This window comes from Melanerpes formicivorus, unplaced genomic scaffold (genome assembly GCF_026170545.1).
Source record: "Melanerpes formicivorus ecotype bairdi unplaced genomic scaffold, bMelFor1.0.p_v2 SCAF_136, whole genome shotgun sequence".
Lineage (NCBI taxonomy): Eukaryota > Metazoa > Chordata > Aves > Piciformes > Picidae > Melanerpes > Melanerpes formicivorus.
The window spans coordinates 996,052-1,015,063 of record NW_027142488.1 but is presented as its reverse complement, the minus strand read 5'-3'; the positions used below and the strand labels follow the sequence as shown (position 1 = coordinate 1,015,063).

General features: G+C 48.0%; 1 protein-coding gene across 4 annotated transcripts in view; it reads right to left on the bottom strand.

Annotated features, from left to right (window-relative positions):
• LOC137456753 (Fanconi anemia group M protein-like) overlaps positions 1-19,012 on the bottom strand; it is a 76,391-nt gene that overhangs the window by 5,417 nt on the left and 51,962 nt on the right. For all 4 annotated transcript variants that reach the window (XM_068168348.1, XM_068168350.1, XM_068168349.1 and 1 more), the window contains 6 exons: positions 6,023-7,934; positions 4,123-4,202; positions 3,959-4,027; positions 2,406-2,546; positions 1,500-1,656; positions 366-472 (listed from right to left, as the gene is read on the bottom strand). In XM_068168348.1, coding sequence (XP_068024449.1) covers positions 366-472; positions 1,500-1,656; positions 2,406-2,546; positions 3,959-4,027; positions 4,123-4,202; positions 6,023-7,934 — 2,466 coding nt within the window. The remainder of the gene's footprint in view (positions 1-365; positions 473-1,499; positions 1,657-2,405; positions 2,547-3,958; positions 4,028-4,122; positions 4,203-6,022; positions 7,935-19,012) is intronic.

Genomic DNA, 19,012 nt, shown 5'->3' with positions numbered 1-19,012 from the left:
CTGCTTTTCTCCAGGCTCAACATCCCCAGGTCTCAGTCTTTCCTTCTCCCAGAGACACTCCAGGCCCCTCAGCAGCTTTGTAGTCTCTGCTGGACTCTAGTCAGTCCCCAGTGACAGTGGACAGCAAGAAACACCCGGCCAGAGTGCTGAGGAGCAGTCAGAAGCACTGTGAGACAGCTGCCCTATCATCTCCTAGATGTTTCAGGAGCTAAATTTCTAACTGTTGGAGCAAATGCGATCTCTCAGCACTGATGCTTGCCCGCAGACAAGAGCATGGCTGCAACCGGACTTCAGAGCAGGATTAAAACCTAAGCATGGTCAGAGGCTAGTGGAATTTCACAAGGAGAGGTCATCTCCTTCCATACCTGTGAGAAAATGGCCATGCTGTCGAACGCACGATGGACCATTTTGTAGCTGGTGCCCAGAGCTGGGCTGCGGACGGATTTCAGGTAAACTCCTTTCATCTCACACTCTGAAAGCAAGCAGGAAGAGAAAAGGAAGAGCTGTTGGGAAGGATTCACGTTTTCATTGATTACTCTTCTCCTTATTCAGTAATTCCTAACAGGAGACTGGAGCCAGGTGGGGTTGGTCTCTTCTCCCAAGGAACAAGACAAGAGGAAATGGCCTCAAGTTGCCCCAGGGGAGGTTTAGGTTGGATAGGAAGAACAACTTCTTCCCCTTGAGGGTTGTCATGGCCTGGCCCATGCTGCTTAGGGCAGTGGTGGAATCCATCTCTGGAGGGGTTTCAAAGCCATGGAAGTGTGGGGCTGAGGGACATGGCTTAATGGTGACCAGGCAGTTGGGCTCAATGATCTTAGAGGTCTCTTCCAACCACAGCTATTCTGTGATTCCATAAAGCTGTTCATTGCCATTTTCCAAAGCTTTTTTTTTTGCCAAATTTGTGTGGATTTTCCTCAGTCCCACAATGCCTTCTGCACCATGAACATAAGGTAGACAGACCAATGTTCTTTCTCTGCTGTCTTTCTTTAGAAAGCTCCTGCTGACTGAAGCAAAAATGCTCCAGAAAGATCACAGAATCACCCAGGTTGGAAGAGACCTCCAAGATCATCAAGAAAGTCCAACCAATCACCCAACCCTATCTAATCAACTAGACCATGGCACCAAGTGCCTCATCCAGGCTCTTAAACACCTCCAGGGATGTTGACCCCACCACCTCCCTAGGCAGCCCATTCCAATGGGCAATCACTCTTTCTGTGAAGAACTTCCTTCTAAGATCAAGCCTAAACGTCCCCTTGCACAGCTTGAGACTGTGTCCTCTTGTTCTGGTGCTGGTTGCCTGGGAGAAGAGACCAACCCTCATGTAGCTACAACCACCCTTCGACAGCTGACCTAGGACAGCAAATGTGAACTGAGATTGTTGGACTTGATGTTCTTGGAGGACTTTTCCAACCTTAATGATTCTACATTAGCTGATCAACAGGCCATGCTCAAACACAACACCCCTTAGCTTCTAACCAGACCCAAACCTCCTCACTCACCATTCAACACTTGTGTGACTTCTGCTTCATCATTCAGGAACTGAGCAAGGGAAGAGCTCAGCTCGCTCTCTATATCCTCATTCTCATCAGATGAGACAACCTCTGCATCTTGCTGGGACAGCTCAGCTTCTTCATCTAGAAACTGTCTTGCTGCATGCTACAGGAGACAAAAATTAATTAAACTGTAGTTAGGAGCTGGCTGCTAATTAATTAACATTACACATGCCCAGTTCTGGGCTCCCCAGTTTGAGACAGAGCCTGCCAAAGGTTGATTATAACACTGAGAGAGCTGGGGCTGTTGAGCCTGGGAAAGAGCAGCCTGACAGGGCATCTTCTCAGTCTCAGCAAGAGCTAAAGGACCTGTGGAGGGCGAGAGGACAGGGACAGACTCTTGTCAGTTGTGCTCAGAGACAGGCCAAGGGGCAACGGGCACAAATTGAAACCCAGGAGGTTCCATCTGAAGAAGAGGAGAAACTTGTCTGGTGTGAGGGTGCTGAAGGCCTGGAGCAGGCTGCCCAGAGAGGTTGTGGAGTCTCCTCTGGTGAGATTCCAAACCCAGCTGGCCATTGTGATCCTGGGCAATCTGCTCTGGGTGCCCCCATGTGTTAGACTGGATGATCCCCAGAGGTCCCTTCCAACCCACCACAGTGAGATCCTGGGATTTTTGAGAATGCACATCATTAGGGAGATGAGGCATCTGACATGAACTGTAGTCATGGACACATCTCAGACACATGCTCCAGGCCCCTCAGCATCTTTGTAGCCTCCACTGGACTCTCTCCATCTGACTGATCTGGACTAGGGAGTCAATTACAAAGCAGAGCAGTTATCAACATTACCACTTCAATGCAAACTGCTCCAGATGTGACATTCAAGGTGTGAAGAAAGCCACCTGACATCACATACCCTGTGTGAAAAAGTGCTCTTGACCTTCTGCCGTTTGGTACTTCTCAGCTGGTTTTTGTTAGCAGCTGCTGAGCTGGTGTCTGTGATCCTCCTGGTGCTCTGCTGAAAGTCCATGCTGCTGTCATCACTGGACATGTCAGACTAGAGGAACATTTCACAAACACAGTCAGCCAGGCAGTTCCCAGTCTTTCTTGAAATGGGGAGCCCAGAACCCAACCCAGGACTCTAGATATGACCTCAGCAGGGCAAAGCAGAGGGGGAGAACCTTCCCTGATCTGCTGGCCACTTTCTTACTAATGCAGCCTTCTTCGTACACCTTAGGCTAGATGGCAGAAGATATTGGCCATTGGAACAGGGTGCCCAGTGAGATGGTGGAGTCACCATCCCTGGAGGTGTTGAAGAAATCTGTAGTCACAGCACTTAGGGAAATGGTTTAATGGCCATGGTGGTGCTGGGTTGACAGTTGAAATTAGAATCATAGAATCAATAAGGTTGGAAGTGACCTCAAAGATCATCAAGTCCAACCTGTCACCCAACACCTCATGACTATTAAACCATGGCTTCAAGTGCCACATCCAATCCCCTCTTGAACACCTCCAGGGATGGTGACTCCACCACCTCCCTGGACAGCCCATTCCAATGGTTAACAACTCTCTCTGTGAAGAACTTTCTCCTCACCTCCAGCCTAAACTTCCCCTGGCGCAGCTTGAGACTGTGTCCTCTTGTTCTGGTGCTGGTTGCCTGGAAGAGACCAACCCCCTCCTGGCTACAACCTCCCTTCAGGTAGTTGTAGAGAGCAATGAGGTCTCCTCTGAGCCTCCTCTTCTCCAGGCTAAACAATCCCAGCTCCCTCAGCCTCTCCTCATAGGGCTTGTGCTCAAGGCCTCTCCCCAGCCTTGTTGCCCTTCTCTGGACACATTCAAGTGTCTCAATGTCCTTCTTAAACTGAGGGGCCCAGAACTGGACACAGGACTCAAGGTGTGGCCTAACCACTGCTGAGTCCAGGGGCACAATGACTTCCCTGCTCCTGCTGGACACACTATTCTTGATGCAGGCCAGGATGCCATTGGCCTTCTTGGCCACCTGGGCACACTGCTGGCTCATGTTCAGCTGGCTGTCAATCAGCACCTCCAGGTCCCTTTCTGTTTGGCAGCTCTCCAGCCACTGTGACCCCAGCCTGTAGCTCTGCATGGGGTTGTTGTGGCCAAAGTGCAGCACCCAGCACTTGGATATGTTGAACTGTCATCCTGTTGGACTCTGCCCATCTGTCCAGTCAGTCAAGGTCCCTCTGCAGAGCCCTTCTGCCCTCTAACCAATCAAAATCTCCTCCCAGCTTGGTGTCATCTGCAAATTCACTGATGACTGACCCAATCCCCCCATCCAGATCATCAATAAAGAGATTGAACAGGAGTAAAGATGACCTTAGAGGTCTTTTCCAAGCCAAACAACACTGTGACTGTATTTTCAATAAGAACAGTCCTGCAGACCAGAGGAAGAGGTTGAAGTTCAAATATCCACTCCCCAAAGGAGCTGTTTCCCTCTGTCCCACTCACCATGTTCAGAGGGTGCTGGCGCTTCCTGGTGGCACGGACGGGTGACTCAACATCGGAGTCCTTCCGAACCTGTGGAAACAGAAAGAATTGCAGGGAGGGTTTGTTCCCTCTGCTCTTTCACTTTGCTTCTCTGGTCTTTGTTTGTCTCTTTTTCCAAGACTCACATCAGGAGACTTCAAAACATTCTTCTTTCTCCTGTTTTTTCTCTGGAAAATGATCTCTTCTTCGCTCTCACTGCTGGGTCCTGCCGACAAAACAAGAGTCAACAAGGCTGCGAAGGAGATGTCCTTGTTCCCAACACAATGCTGCTGGAGCTGGGCAATCAAAACCTGTCTCTCTCAGCAAAGGACCCACAAAGGAGATGAATTATTGATCTGTGCAGCAAATATTGTTCCTTTTACCCTTCTTACTCAAAATAAATCATCTCCAGCTGAGATAGACAATACATCTTCCTCACCTGGAGAGGCTCTGAGAGGAAGTGATTATCCCAGGAGGCAGAGCCACAAAAAATGGGAGGTGAAGAATGAAACCAGGGTAAGAAGCCCTTAAAAGTTGAGTAAGAGAAGTGCTCTGTGATACACATCACTTTGGGTGCACTGAAACAACACCAGAGCTCACTAAAAAGTCTTCTTTCTAATTTCTTTTCATGGAATCGTGGAACCATCATGGTTGGAAAAGGCCTCCAAGATTATCAAGTCCAACCAACTAACCACTGCCAGGTCACCACTAAACCATGTCCCTCAGCACCACATCTCCAGGCCTTTGAAACCCCTCCAGGGATATGGACTCCACCACTGCCCTGGGCAGCCTGGACCAAGCCTTGGCAACCCTTTTGAGGAAGAAATTGTCCCTCATGCCCAACCTCAACCTCCCCTGAAACTTTGAGGCCATTTCCTCTTGCCCTATTGCTGGTTGGTTCCATACAAGTACAGCCATATTTGGGGGTGCTGTTGTTTGGTTCTGGGGGTTTTGTTGGTTGGTTGGGTTTTGTTTGATTGGTTGTTTTGTTTTTTTGGTTTGGTTTTTCCCTTGTTGTTTGTTTGGGGCTTTTTTTGTTTGTTTTGTTGTTGTTGTTTTTCATTGATTGCATTGGGTTGGAAGGGACCTTCAAAGGTCATCTAGTCCAACTCCCCAGCAGAAAGCAGAGAGACTTCCAACTAGATCAGGTTGCCTAGGGCCATATCAAGTCTGACCTTGTTTGGCTCTTTGGGGTTTTTGGGGATTTGTTGTTTGGGTTTTTTTAATCTTACTTGATATATTCCTCTTATTATAATTCTTCATTAACTAGATGGGCAGGGTTTGAACTCAGCAAACCAAAATATCCCTTTGAAGGTGTGACGACTCAGGAAGAAAGGTGATGTTCAACAATCAATCATCTTCAGAAAATATGAAGGCTATCAGACAAATTCAAAGAGAAAGGAGAAAAAATAAAGTCTGTTTTAGGCACCCAAAAGGAGGTGGTTAATGCTTTGATTCACTGCTTAGGGCAGTGAGAAGCAAGAAAAACTCAGAGTTCAGTGGAAGCGCCAAAGATTGAATAGGGGTCTGGAGCATCTCTCTGAGGAGGAAAGGCTAAGAGACCTGGGGCTGCTTGGCCTGGAGAAGAGCAGCCTGTGAGGGGATCTGATCAATGCTCAGTAATAAGTAAAGGACCTCTGGGGGGCCAGAGGATGGGGCCAGACTCCTGTCAGTGGTGTTCAGGGACAGGTAAGGGGCAATGGACACAAACTGGAACCCAGGACGTTTCATCTGAACAGGAGGAGAAGCTTGTTCGGTGTGAGGGTGCTGGAGCCCTGGAGCAGGCTGCCCAGAGAGGCTCTGGAGTCTCTCTGGAGAGATTCCAAACCCACCTGGCCATTGTGCTCTTGGGCAACCTGCTATGGGTGCCCCTGCTTTAGCAAGGTGGGGTGGACTGGATGATCTCCAGAGGTCCTTTCCACCCCCCACCAGTCTAGGATGCTGTGATTCATCCTTCCTAAGTAAGCCATAAAACCAAAGCATCCAAAATTCTCTGGATTCTATTATTTACACATGAAGTACTAACTGCACCACTGCAATCCTTACCTGAAGCAGGAGACACACATGAGGGATGAAGGTTGATGTCTTCCAGGCTTTCAGTTCTTCCTAAAGGAGACTCAAGTCTAACCATGGCTGAACTCCCACAGTCCTGCCTCTGTGGGCTTTTATTTACTCCTGCAAAAGTCACCTCTGGAATCTCCTTGGCACTAGAGAAGATACTCCTGGGAGTCTTTTTGGTAGCCTTTCCACGTGTTGGAGTAGAAAGTGCCAAAGCTAAAGCTTCAGGTGATCCTCTTCCCTTTCTTCCACCTCCTGACTCCAAGAAAGGCACTGCAGTGGAGGCATCCTCAGCCCCTTCTCTGTCCTTCATGTCCCTTCCCTGGAACAGCAATGGTGTGGAGATGTGCGTTCTCTCAAGACTTCTGCAATCCCATTTTGGTGATGTTTCAAGCCTGGAGCTATCCTCCAGCAATCTGGTTTCAGAGTTCACACCTCCACGACTCCCTGTGGCACTGGTTGACTTTCTGGTGTTACTGCTGTTTTCCTCAAGGATTTCATCCTCACATTCTTCAATGGAAAATCCCAGTTCAAAGTTGACAGAAAAGAGCTCTTGAGAGCAATCATAAAGATCAACATTGTCCAGAAGCTGCTTGGTCACACTGGTATCCCCTGACCCCTCCATGGGGGAGGGTTTACTGCTGGTTGGCTGCCCCTTGCAGGTTTTGTCAGCATTCAGGCAGCTCACCTCTGAAGGGAGCCACTCAGACTCTTGCTCTGCCTCTGGTCTGCTGATCAAGTAGGGTTCATGGGAAGGTGTGAAATGCTTCTTACTTGTAGAATAGCTTCCATTGTTTGTGTCAGGAATATGTTCATCTTCAAATAAATGGACACTCCTCTCTTCATCCATCATCACTTCTTGCTTATCAAATTCCAGATCCTCATCCTCTTGGACAAAACTCTTCTTTGAAGGGTTATTTTTTGGAGTGTGATTTGGAGTTTTCCTTTGGGTTTCAGGGAATTCCTCATTGTCAAGCAGACCCTCAAAGCTGTCATCCCAGGGATGCTCCTCTTTGGCTCTACCAGCAGCAGCCTCAGGAGACGACAGAGGTTCTGGCAAACAGGCATGGACAGAAGCACACGATTCACTTGTGACTCTCAGCTCAGGATGGTCAAAGAGCAGCAGTGAAGCATCAGCTTCTGAAGCCACAGGCAAGACTTTGTCCTGTAGCCTGTCTGAAGAGCTACCACAAATCACTTTTTGGAGGGGCCGTGGTGTTTCTTCATTGCTCAGTGTGCTTTCAAAAGCATCAAGGTGATTCAGGGAGGGAGGAGATTGTGCTAAAAGCCTTCTCACAAGAGAGAATGTGTTCTTTAACCCAGAAGGCTCCTCAGATGGCCTCACAAGAGCAAAGGAATCCAGGTATGACTCAGGAAGATAAAACAAGTTAGAGGACAGCGGTGACTTGTCACCTGTGAAGCTACCATAACCTGAATCTGTGTGGGCTGTCCCCAGTGACCTACAAGCTTCATCCACAACTGTGCATCCCTTCCTTGCCTCACTTGCTTGAATTTCAAGACTTTCACTGTCGTCACAAAGGTCAAAAGACTCATTTAAGTCAAAAGTCACCTCTAGTTCCTCATCCACTTGCCTGCCCTGGTCAGTGCTTTCAACAGAAGGAAGCTGTCTTGCTGAGGTATTGGTGTCTGAGTGCAACACAGGCATGTCCCCATTTAACCCTGAAGTTCTTCTGAGAGCCTTTGTTACTTTGAATGTGGCAAAGAGTTCATTCCCATCATCATCTCTATCAGGTAACAATGGTTTTCCTCTTGATCCAGATGAGCATGCTTTCTGATCCATCATGGAGCTGCTGGTGGAAAGGTGGCTTTTCCTCCTTCTAACATGAACATCTTCAATCTGCAAGTGAGGCTGGATCTCCAGGTCATAGCTGCAGTCTCCCTGGTGACAAACACAGGACAGTATTTACTGCAAATATGTACAGGAGGACTTGGATAGAGGAGATCTACAGTAAGAAGAAAAGGTTCTCACACTGCTAAGGGTGGTCAGAGGGGGGAGAGAAAAAAAGGGGGAGAGAAAAAAAGGGGGAGAGAAAAAAAGGGGGAGAGAAAAAAAGGGGGAGAGAAAAAAAGGGGGAGAGAAAAAAAGGGGGAGAGAAAAAAAGGGGGAGAGAAAAAAAGGGGGAGAGAAAAAAAGGGGGAGAGAAAAAAAGGGGGAGAGAAAAAAAGGGGGAGAGAAAAAAAGGGGGAGAGAAAAAAAGGGGGAGAGAAAAAAAGGGGGAGAGAAAAAAAGGGGGAGAGAAAAAAAGGGGGAGAGAAAAAAAGGGGGAGAGAAAAAAAGGGGGAGAGAAAAAACAAGAAATGAAGAAGAGAATTGGGAAAAAACCCAAACACAAAACAACCACCTGCTTTGTTTTTCACACCCCGGCTTTCCAAACCAACATTTGCTGGCATGAGCATTCAAACCTGAATGCTTTTGAAAGCCCACAAGCTAACAAGTATAAATAACAGGCCACCAGAGAATGATTATTCTGTGCTGAGCATTGAGGAATGTTTGGCTCCTCCTCTGCTCTACCTCACTGAGGCCAGAGTTCAAGTACTGGGTCCAGTTCTGGGCTCCTCAGTTCAAGAGAGACAAGGAACTACTGGAGAGAGTGCAGTGGAGGCTCCAAAGATGCTGAGGGGCCTGGAGCATCTGTGTGAGAAGGAAAGGCTGAGAGACCTGGGGCTGTTGAGCATGGAGAAGAGCAGCCTACGAGAAAATGTTCTCAATGCTGTTGCTGAGCATCCTGTGAGGGGCAAGAGGATTGGGCCAGACTCTTGTCAGTGGTACCCAGGGACAGGACAAGGGGCAATAGGTACAAATTGAACCCGGAAAATTGCACCTGAAGATGAGGAGAAACCTTGTTGGTGCAAGGGTGCAGGAGCTCTGGAGCAGGCTGCCCAGAGAGGCTGTGGAGTCTTCTTCTCTGGAGCAAGCTGCTGTGGATGTCCCTGCTTGGGACTGGATGATGTCCAGGGGTCCCTTCCAGCCTCACCATGCTGGGATTCTGTGTCATGAGGTTAAGACTCAGTTCTGGGCTCCTCAGTTTAAGAAGGACATTGAAACACTTGAGCGTGTCCAGAGAAGGGCAACAAGGCTGGGGAGAGGCCTTGAACACAAGCCCTATGAGGAGAGGCTGAGGGAGCTGGGATTGTTTAGCCTGGAGAAGAGGAGGCTCAGGGGTGACCTCATTGCCCTCCACAACTACCTGAAAGGTGGTTGTAGCCAGGAGGGGGTTGGCCTCTTCTCCCAGGCAACCAGCACCAGAACAAGGGGACACAGTCTCAAGCTGCGCCAGGGGAGGTTCAGACTCGAGGTGAGGAGGAAGTTCTTCACGAGCGAGTCATTTGGCATTGGAATGGGTTGCCCAGGGAGGTGGTTGAGTCATCGTCCCTGGAGGCGTTCAAGGGGAGATTGGACGTGGCACTTGGTGCCATGGTCTAGTCATGGGGTCTGTGTTGATAGGTTGGACTCGATGATCCTCGAGGTCCTTTCCAACCTAAGTGATACTGTGATACATGAACTGCAAGTAGCTTCAAGGCATGATGTCAGCTAGGCCAGTCCTCAGAGGCTGCAGCTCTGGGAGCTGTGACCAGAAGAAACCCTTCTTGAAACAGAAATGAGCCTAGAGATCTTTGTTCTCTTTATCCTATCCTTAGTAATCTGGCTTTTGCCACTGATGGCACATCAAGAACATCTCACTTACATGCTCCAAACTTCTGTTTTGTTCCACGGATAGCTCTTATTCCTCAGTTCATGAAGGCACTGACCTAAGCCAGCAGCTCTTCAAACATACACTTGAAAACTGCACAACAGGCTCTGACATCACTCCCAGTCAGGTTACCACACAAGGGCTGCCTGGACTGAAGAGTTCCTTATCCTCCTCATGCTCTCCTTTGAACAAAGATCTCAAAACTGAGGAACACAATCTCCACAAGGAACAGGCAGGCTCCAGTGAGGCCCTGAAAGTGATGGTTGAAATCAGTCCTTCAAAGTTCAAACTTGGCTTACTCATAAAACATAGTTGGGGTTGTTCAGCCTGGCAAAGAGAAGGCTCCAAAGAGACCTTCTGGTGGCCTTTCAGTGCTTCAAGAGGCTGAGAAGAGAGATAGGGACAGGCTTTCGAGCAGCGGGTGTTGTGACAGGACAAGTGGTGATGGTTTAAACTAAAAGATGGAGATTGAGACTGGAGAGAAGGAAGAAGTGTTTGACACTGAGGGTGCAGTGGGAGATGCCTCAACCCTGGAACCATTCCAGGTCACACTGTCTGGGGCTCTGAGCAGCCTGGTTCAGTTGAAGATGTCCCTGCTGACTACAAGCATGGTTGGAATGGATGACCTTAAAAGGTTCCTTCTAAACCATTTGACGGTCCTCTGATTCATCTGCCACTATAAAAGGTGCACCTCAACAGCTACACACTCACTGCCTAGGCTGAATCTATCCATTCAGAAACATCTGAAAGAAACTAGAAAGAGGTGTCCAAGGAGAGACCTCTTCTTAGTGGAATCCTCATCCCTGGAGGGGTTTCAGAGAGACAGCAATATGGTGCTGAGGAACATGGTTTAGCGCCAGCCTTGGCAGAGTCAGAGAATGGTTGGACTTGACCTTAAAAGTCTTTTCTAACCCAAATGATTCTGTGGTTCTAAGGAGATCCCCAGACTGCAGAGGCTGATTTATAATAAGTGGTGATAACCAAACTAGTGAAGACAATGAAAGGGTTAAAGGATGGGTTTGACATGTGTAGGTTCTAAGTAATTACTTTCCCTCAAGCTCAATCAAAACACAAAATCAAGATATGGAGAGGTTTGCAATAAATCAAATGGGAGAAACAAACAAGCACCACTACACCACAGCTCCAATTAACTCCCCACATGTCACCTGAGGAGATGACACACTTGGCTGACAAGATAATGGTGTCGATAAGGATCTGTTTGAATTTGTCCAGCTAATGACTGAGCCTTGCATAATGTTTCAGCTGAAGGACCCAAGCATTAGAAGAACACAACTCACATTAAACAGAATAAAAGGGGATTAGCTTCCAAACCCCTAAACCTCAGTGAAACAGGAGGAGGTGATACTCTGCCCCTGCAACGCCATGTAAGAGATGCAGAGATCACTCTTGGCCCTGTCTTGCTCTGCATTATTTAACTAACCCAAACCTAATCAAAATGGCAGGAAAAGATGAGGGGTGAGGAGGTCAAAGGATCATTCAAATTACAACTGCATCAGAGGTAGACCAGACAACAGCAACTCCTTCTGGTTTTCTTATGGCCAAGTCCCCATCCCTGGAGGGGTTTCAAAGCCATGGAGATGTGGTGCTGAGGGACATGGTTCAGTGGTGACCTGGCAGTGCTGGGTTAATGGTTGGGCTCAAAGATCTTAAAAGGTTTCTTCCAACCTTTGTGATTCTATGGCTCAGTGCCTGCCATCTTCCCTGCCTTCAGATAGGCCTCCAAAACCTCTTTATTAAACAAACAAGCAAAAAAAATAGCAACCCAGGGACTTTTTGTTGGTGTTTTTGCATGGAAAACAGGATAGAGCACAGAAAAAAGGAGGAGTAAGGAGCTGTTACACTGCAGAACTTCATTAGGTTGCTGCCAGTCATAGAATCATGCAATGCTTGGGGCTGGAAGGGACTTTCAGATAGCAATGATTATGCTCTAACTTGGGAAAATAATGAAGAAAGGAGAAAAAAAACCAGTCAGGTTAGGAGGAGTGCTGAGTGCCAGGACAAGAAGCCAGGGGACAAATTTAGCATCTAGGACAAACTTTAGTAACCCAATTTCAGGCTTATGTGGTGTTATATAACTGTTCTGCTTCAACTAGACACATTCCAAACACTTGCTCCCAAACAAAATGCTTTCTCCCAGTGACTCCAGCTCATGCTGATGGAGTGAAGGGGACAGAGCTGGAATTTGTATCTTTATTTATTTATTTATTTTTAAGCCTAATGTTTACAATTGGTAGAATCTTAAGTGAGCTGCTCAGCGCTTTTCTAACCCAGTAGGCTCCGGTGTGTGGCAGCTATGCAGTAAATAGGTCATGGAGGAGTAAGAAGAAGAGATTCCTGTTCGTTATCACACTAAATTAATCACCTTGATCAATTCCTTTTGGAAAGCAAAAGGGTTGTAACATAGAAAGCAATCAAAAAGGAAGGTAACAAAGTTTCTTCACTATATAACAATACACAAAACAGGCTCCCTTCCCAGCTCCAGTTTCTAGCATTTCAGCTGAAGTGCCCACTGCCCCCATCAGAATTAACCTCTCTCCTCCTGACTTGCTTTGGATGGACATTTTCTAATGAGCTTCAGGCAGCTGCCCAAAGCCTGCTGATTTTGCTAGTGAAAAATAAAAAGCTCAAGTCTATAAACAGATTGTGGGGCTTTAACCCCAGCCACCAACTGAGCACCACACAAGCAGGACACACACAACAACCAGCACATCTCCTCTCTGCAGCTTGGTTGGAATGGAGGTGAGGTGAAAGCAGCAGCTGCAGAGCACGAGGACTGCAGTGAGTCTTTTCTGACACAAACTAGAAGGTGTTTTCAGAACTGGCCTTTGATGGCCTGAAGGGGAGAAACACTTTTGGATTGTGAGCTTCCATAAGTAGGTAGAGCAGATATCCAAGCTCCATGTTCTAATCTATTCAAATGACAACTGGTTACAAGTTCTTCCTTGTAAGTGACCACTTCGTGCCTTAATCCTGCAGGGAAAACCCTTCTGTTTGCCTTCACACATGATCCTCACCATTCTGAAGTGGATCCTTCCACCTGGCCAGGATAGAAAGTTGAGGGACAGGAACCTCATGAAGTTCAACCAGGGCAAGTGTAGGGATGTGCACCTGGGGAGGAACAACCCCCTGCACCGGTACAGGTGGGGCAGAGACCTGTGGGGAAGCAGCATGGACAAGGACCTGGGAGTGCTGGTACACAACAAGCTCCCCATGAGCCATCAATCTGCCCTTGTGGCCAAGAAGACCAATGGTCTCCTGGGGTACACAAAGAATAATGTGGACAGAAGGTTGAGGGAGGTTCTCATTTTCCTTTATTCTGCCATGGTAAGACTACATCTGGAGGACTAAGTCCAGTGCTGGGCTCCTCAGTTCAGGAGAGACAGGGAACTACGGGAGAGGCTACAGCAAAGGTCTACAAAAATTCTGATGGGCCTGGAACTGTTTAGCCTGGAGAAGAGCAGCCCCAGAGGGCATCTTCTCAAGGCTCAACAAGAGCTAAGGACCTGTGGGGGACATGAGGATGGAGCCAGACTCTTGCCAGTGGTGCTCAGGGACAGGACATGATGCAGTGGGCACAAGACAGAACCCAGGAGGTTCCTTCTGAAGATAAGGAAAACATTCCTCAGTCTAATGGTGCTGGAGCCCTGGAGCACGCTGCCCAGAGAAGTTGTGGAGTCTCCTTCTCTGGAGAGATCCCAAAGCCACCTGGACATTGTCATCCTGGGCAAGCTGCTGTGGGTAGCCCTACTTTAGCAGGGGGGTTGGACTGGACAATCTCCAGAGGTCCCTTCCAACCTGCACTACACTGGGATTGTGGGGGTAGAAAACACATGTCTGGCTGGTATGGCTGAACCTGTGGCACAAGAGCTGCAGGAAGCTTTCCTGCAGCACTGTCCAGGAACCCTTCAACAAAAGAGATACAGCAGCTCAGATTAACACAGCTAAGCCCTTCCAGGCGTCACACAGTCCTCTTGTCCTTTGCACATGGCTACCACGCCAAAAATCACTTTTACTTCTCTCTTCTCACTGTGAGCACAGCAAACCAGAAAGCACCTGCACTCCAGGGTCTGATCAATCTCAACCAGCTCTCAATTAGCCTTCAGACTCAAACCACTTGGCAACAAGATCAGAAGAATCAATGTGGCACAAAGCAACTGTTTTAATTGGAGAAATGACACTTTGGTCTCACAAGTTCTCCCTAGCAGCTTCACCCTCCAAGAACAGAAAAACCATCCTTCCACCTCCACGCTAGGAAGCATGGTATTGTTCCAGGGTTTTCCTGGAATAAAGTAAGAGCTGGGCCACCAGCTTGCTTTTGAGAACCCCAAGGCTTTCAACATTTCTTGCCTGCTGTTTCAGCCACATTCAGTGCCCCACAGCTCCAGCCAGCAGCTCCACAATTGCTTTAGTGTACCTGTCAGCAATATGCATCATTTGATGGCTTAAATTATTTGTTGCTTACTGGAGAACTCTCCAGAGTCATGGAATGGTTTGTGTTGGAAGGTATCTTAAAGATCATCTAGTTCCAACCTCTCTGCAGTGATATCTTCAACTAGATCAGGTTGCTCAGAGCCCTGTGCAAGCCAGCCTTGAACACCTGCCACACCTCAGAGCAGAATTTTAACCACAGACAACCTACTAGGTCTAAATGAGGGTCTACATCATGAGGTCACCTCATCATCTTTGTAGCCTTCCCTGCACTCTCTCCAGTATTTCCCTATCCCTCTTGAACTGGGGAACCCAGAACTGGATCCAGGATTCCATATGTGTCCTCACCCATGGCAGAGTAGAGGGGGAGGAGAACCTCCCTTGACCTGCTGGACACACTCTTCTTCATGCATTCTGGGAGAGCATTTGCCTCTGTGGTCACAAGGGCATATTGCTGGCTCCTGGGGAACTTGTTCACCAGCACTTCTAGATAGCTCTCTGTGGAGCTTCTTCCCAGCAGGTCACCCCTCACCTGTACTGGTGCAGCCTGTTATTCCTCCCCAGGTGCAGGACCCTATACTTGTCCTTGTTGAACCTCATGAGGCTTTTCATCCACCCAACTCTCCAAAGTGGCCAAATCTTGCTGAATGTCTTTTGAGTTTTCTTTTGTCTTTCTATGCAGAAGAATTAATCTCAGTGGAACTTCACACTGCCAACTCTGAGGTGGGAAATGGACAGCCATAGTCCATCCACAGCCTGCCCAAAATTCATCATCCTCCCACAGAAGACTTTTTAAAAGTCAGGAAGATTTCCTAACTCCTAGGAAAAAAGTGCAGCTTAGTATTTTCTGTTCCTTACCCACAGCAATTTGGCCAAATATCATCTCACTAAAAAATGATTACTCTGCCCTGACCTTGTACCCAAACAGCAGAGTTTAATGCTTAAAAGCTCTTCAATTATTTTGCAGGAGGCCAAGTTGATTTGTTACCATGTTACACACACATTAAAAAATCCCTCTTTGGAGCCAGCAGAAAATCCAATCCCATCTGCCTGCTTCTGGTTGCTGTAGTAATAAAGCCAGCCAGGCATTAAAGGCTTTTGTGCCCTGGATGTGCCTGTGGCAGGCTCACAGCTGGGATTTCTCCTACCTTTTGGGTTTCTTTGGGTTGTGCCAACTTCTTGTCTAAGAGCAAACACATGCAAGACAGCTCTGTCTTCCCCTCAAACATTTTCATCTCCTCTGCCTAACAACATCTAAGCCTTTTCCTAGACTTTGAAAAAACCTATTATGCAAAGTAACCATTCTAGGAGTCTATGAATCATGAAAAAATGGAATTCTTGTAATCATGGAAGGAGAACAAGAATTCACACCAGTGAATTCCTGAGCTTTCTTCTTGAAGAGCAAAGCAAACACCCACTAAGGACACACAAATACTTCCTGAGCTGCCTCCTCTGCTGTTATTACTCATCTCTGAAGAAGATTCTTCCCAAGAAATCATAGAATGGTTTGGCTTGGATTTGGACAGAGTTAGTTCCAACAGAACCTTCCAGATCATTTCAGATGAATGCTGAGGCCAGAGTTCATGTGGACCACATGGGACAAGGGATATTTTGATTAGATGCTAAGAGAAAGGTTTTCACCACGAAGGTGATGAAATGCTGAACCAGGGGCCTAAAGAAGCTATGGGACTTCAGCTCTGGAGATCCTGAAGGCTTGACTTGCCAAGGACCCAGCCATCTGATCTACACAGGTCCTGAACTGGACCAGAGAGATCCACAGGGTCAGACTGGTCTGCTCCCTGGTAGCAGTGATGACCTTCAAAGCAGCATTCACTAACAGAAATGGCTCAGAGCTAACATGACACACTCAAAAGGTTCTCTAATGTACTGTGTAGTGGTACCCAAATTTCACTCGATGTTCTGACCACCAGGACTCAACTTGGAGAAGACTGAAGTAGGACAAGCTTGGTAGGAACAGGAAACCCAAACCACCTCTCAACATTGACTCATGGAATATGGTCCTCTTCCAAAACACAGGGGGATGAGATTTTGCTGGTGTCATGTCCCTGATAAGTAGGGACAGCCACAGCGCAGGGACTGCTCCAAGAGGGCTCCACTACAAAGACACTAACATTCCTTCCTTTGGGTGGACTCCTCCAGTGGCAGCACATCCTGGCCTGGGAACACTATCAGTGCCTTGCAGAGGAACAGAACAGAACAGAATAGAATAAGAATTAACCAGGTTGGAAGAGACCTTAGAGATCATCAAGTCCAACCTATCATCCAACACCATCTAATCAACTAAACCATGGCACCAAGCACCCCATCCAGTCTCCTCCTAAACACCTCCAGGGGTGGTGACCACCTGGGCACACTGCAGGCTCATGTTCAGCCTACTATCAACCAGTACCCCGAGGTTCCTCTCTACCTGGCTGCTCTCCAGCCACTCTGACCCCAGCCTGTAGCTCTGCATGGGGTTGTTGTGGCCAATGTGCAGGATCCAGCACTAGGAGTCAAGGATGACTTTAGGAAAGAGCAATATAAAACTCTGAGGAGGAAAGGCTGAGAGACCTTGAGTGTAGAGTAGAGCAGGCACACAGGGGATCTTCTCAATGCTCAGCAACAGCTGTAGGATCTGTGGGGGGAAAGAGGATTGGGCCAAACTCTTGTCAGTGGTGCCCAGGACCAGGACAAGGGGAAATGAGCACAAATGGGAAGCCACGAGGTTCCATCTGAACAAGAAGAGAAACTTGTTGGGTGTGAGGGTGCTGGAGCCCTGGAGCAGCTGCTCAGAGAGGTTGTGGAGTCTCCATCTCTGGAGTGACTCCAAAGCCACCTGGCCATTGTGATCCTGGGCAAGTTGCTGTGGGAGCTTTAGCAGGGGATTGGACTGGATGATCTCCAGAGGTCCCTTCCAACCCCTACCACGCTGGGATTCTGGGCTTTGTGTCTATTAAAAACCAAAGAGGACAGAAAGTTGCAGGCCCAGCTGAGAAGACAAAAAGGAGGCATGGAGAGCTTGTGCACACTTTCTCCTCTGCCAAGACTCCAACTCACAGGTGACCCAAAATCACCTTCTTTTTTTTCCTCCTTACATTAAGGAAATGTAAAAATTGGAATTTTCAGCAAAGGAACTGAAAAAGCAATTCCAGAATTGCAGTTTGGCTGTACCAGTAGGGACACTTCTCAGTGGATTAAGATCTCAGAGACCAAAAACAACAACTGGAGATTAAAATCTGGGTGTCACTGCTGGTTCCAGACCTGCACTGCCAATCTTGTCAGACACAGCCAGAGTTCCTGCCCACGCTTTGTTTTTCCCTAGAAGACTTCAAAAGGGTGGAGTGATTTGTCATGTTGTCACCACTCACACTCTTTGTAGTCATTAGAAGGTGTTTGCAGCATGCCAGTGACATCTCATTGTGATTTCTCCTTCAGCTGATGAGAAAACTGAAAGTTCAGTGTCTCCACCTATGACTAGTTAAGACAGAACAGAGAAAGCTGGCTGGAAACCAATCCAGATAACACCTGAAACTGGGAGCTGGGAGGCAGCTGAAGGAGATAACACACAGGCCTAGTCCTTTGTGACTGCAAGAACCTTACCTATAACGTGCAGCCTCTGCTGAAACCCCACCCATAGCACTGGGGCCACCTCTGCGAGTCCTCAGCACAGGAAAGAAATGGACCTGTTGGTCCCCCAGGGCCAGAGGTGGCCACATCAGTGATGGGAGGGCTGGAAGCTCTCTGCTGTGAGGCCAGGCTGAGAGAGTTGGGGCTATTCAGCCTGGAGAAAAGAAGGCTCCAGGGAGACCTTCTGGTGGCCTTTCAGTGCTTAAAGGGGCAATCAGAAAGCTGGGGACAGACTTCTGAGCAGGGCCTGTTGTGACAGGAAGACAAGGGGTGATGGTTTGAACTAAAAGAGGGAGATTCAGACTGGAGAGAAGGGAGAAATGTTTGACACTGAGGGTGGCAAGAGCCTGCTCTAAGTTGCTCAGAGAGGTGGTAGATGCCTATCCCTGGAATCATTGCAGGTCAGGCTGTTTGGGGCTCTGAGCAACCTGCTCTAGTTGAAGATGTCCCTAATGACTGCAGGGGGGTTGGACTGGACATCTTTAAAGGTCCCTTCCCCTCAAACCAGTTTGGAATTCAATGATTAAGCAGACACTGAGCTGTTAAATTATTAGTGGTGAGAACCAGTTGAGTTGGGTTGTCCCACTGTCCAGAGGGAAGGAGGCAGGCCTGCTTCTCTGAAGAGTCTGTGAAACTTGGCTATTCTGCTTTACTCATATTTTTTGGAACCAGTTTTGACAGATTCTGAGGGAGAAGGCTGAGGGCTTGCTGATGACTAATAAATATGCTATGCAATGATTTTAAGGCTGCCAATTGTTCATAGATTCATGGAATGGTTTGGGTTGGAAGGGACTGTGAAGATCTAGTTCCAACCCTCTGGCATTGGCAGGGACACCTTCCATCTACACCTTTGAAGGCTCTTGGGAACCTGACTACACTTCTGGTATCAGTACACCTTCAAAAAATGAGACTAAGTCAGCCACACACAAACATTTCAAGTGCCTGAACTGGTGGTGGTAAATCCACAGTTAGAAGAGCAATTTTATTTTTTAACCATTCACAAAATCCCAGACTGGGTTGGGTAGGAAGGGACCTCTCAAGCTCTTCTAGTCCAACCCCCCTGCAGTCATCAGGGACATCTGCAACTAGAGCAGGTTGCTCAGAGCCCCAAACAACCTGACCTGGAATGGTTCCAGGGAAGAGAGACCTCCCACCCCCCTGAGCAACCTGGGCCAGGGTCAAGCCTGAC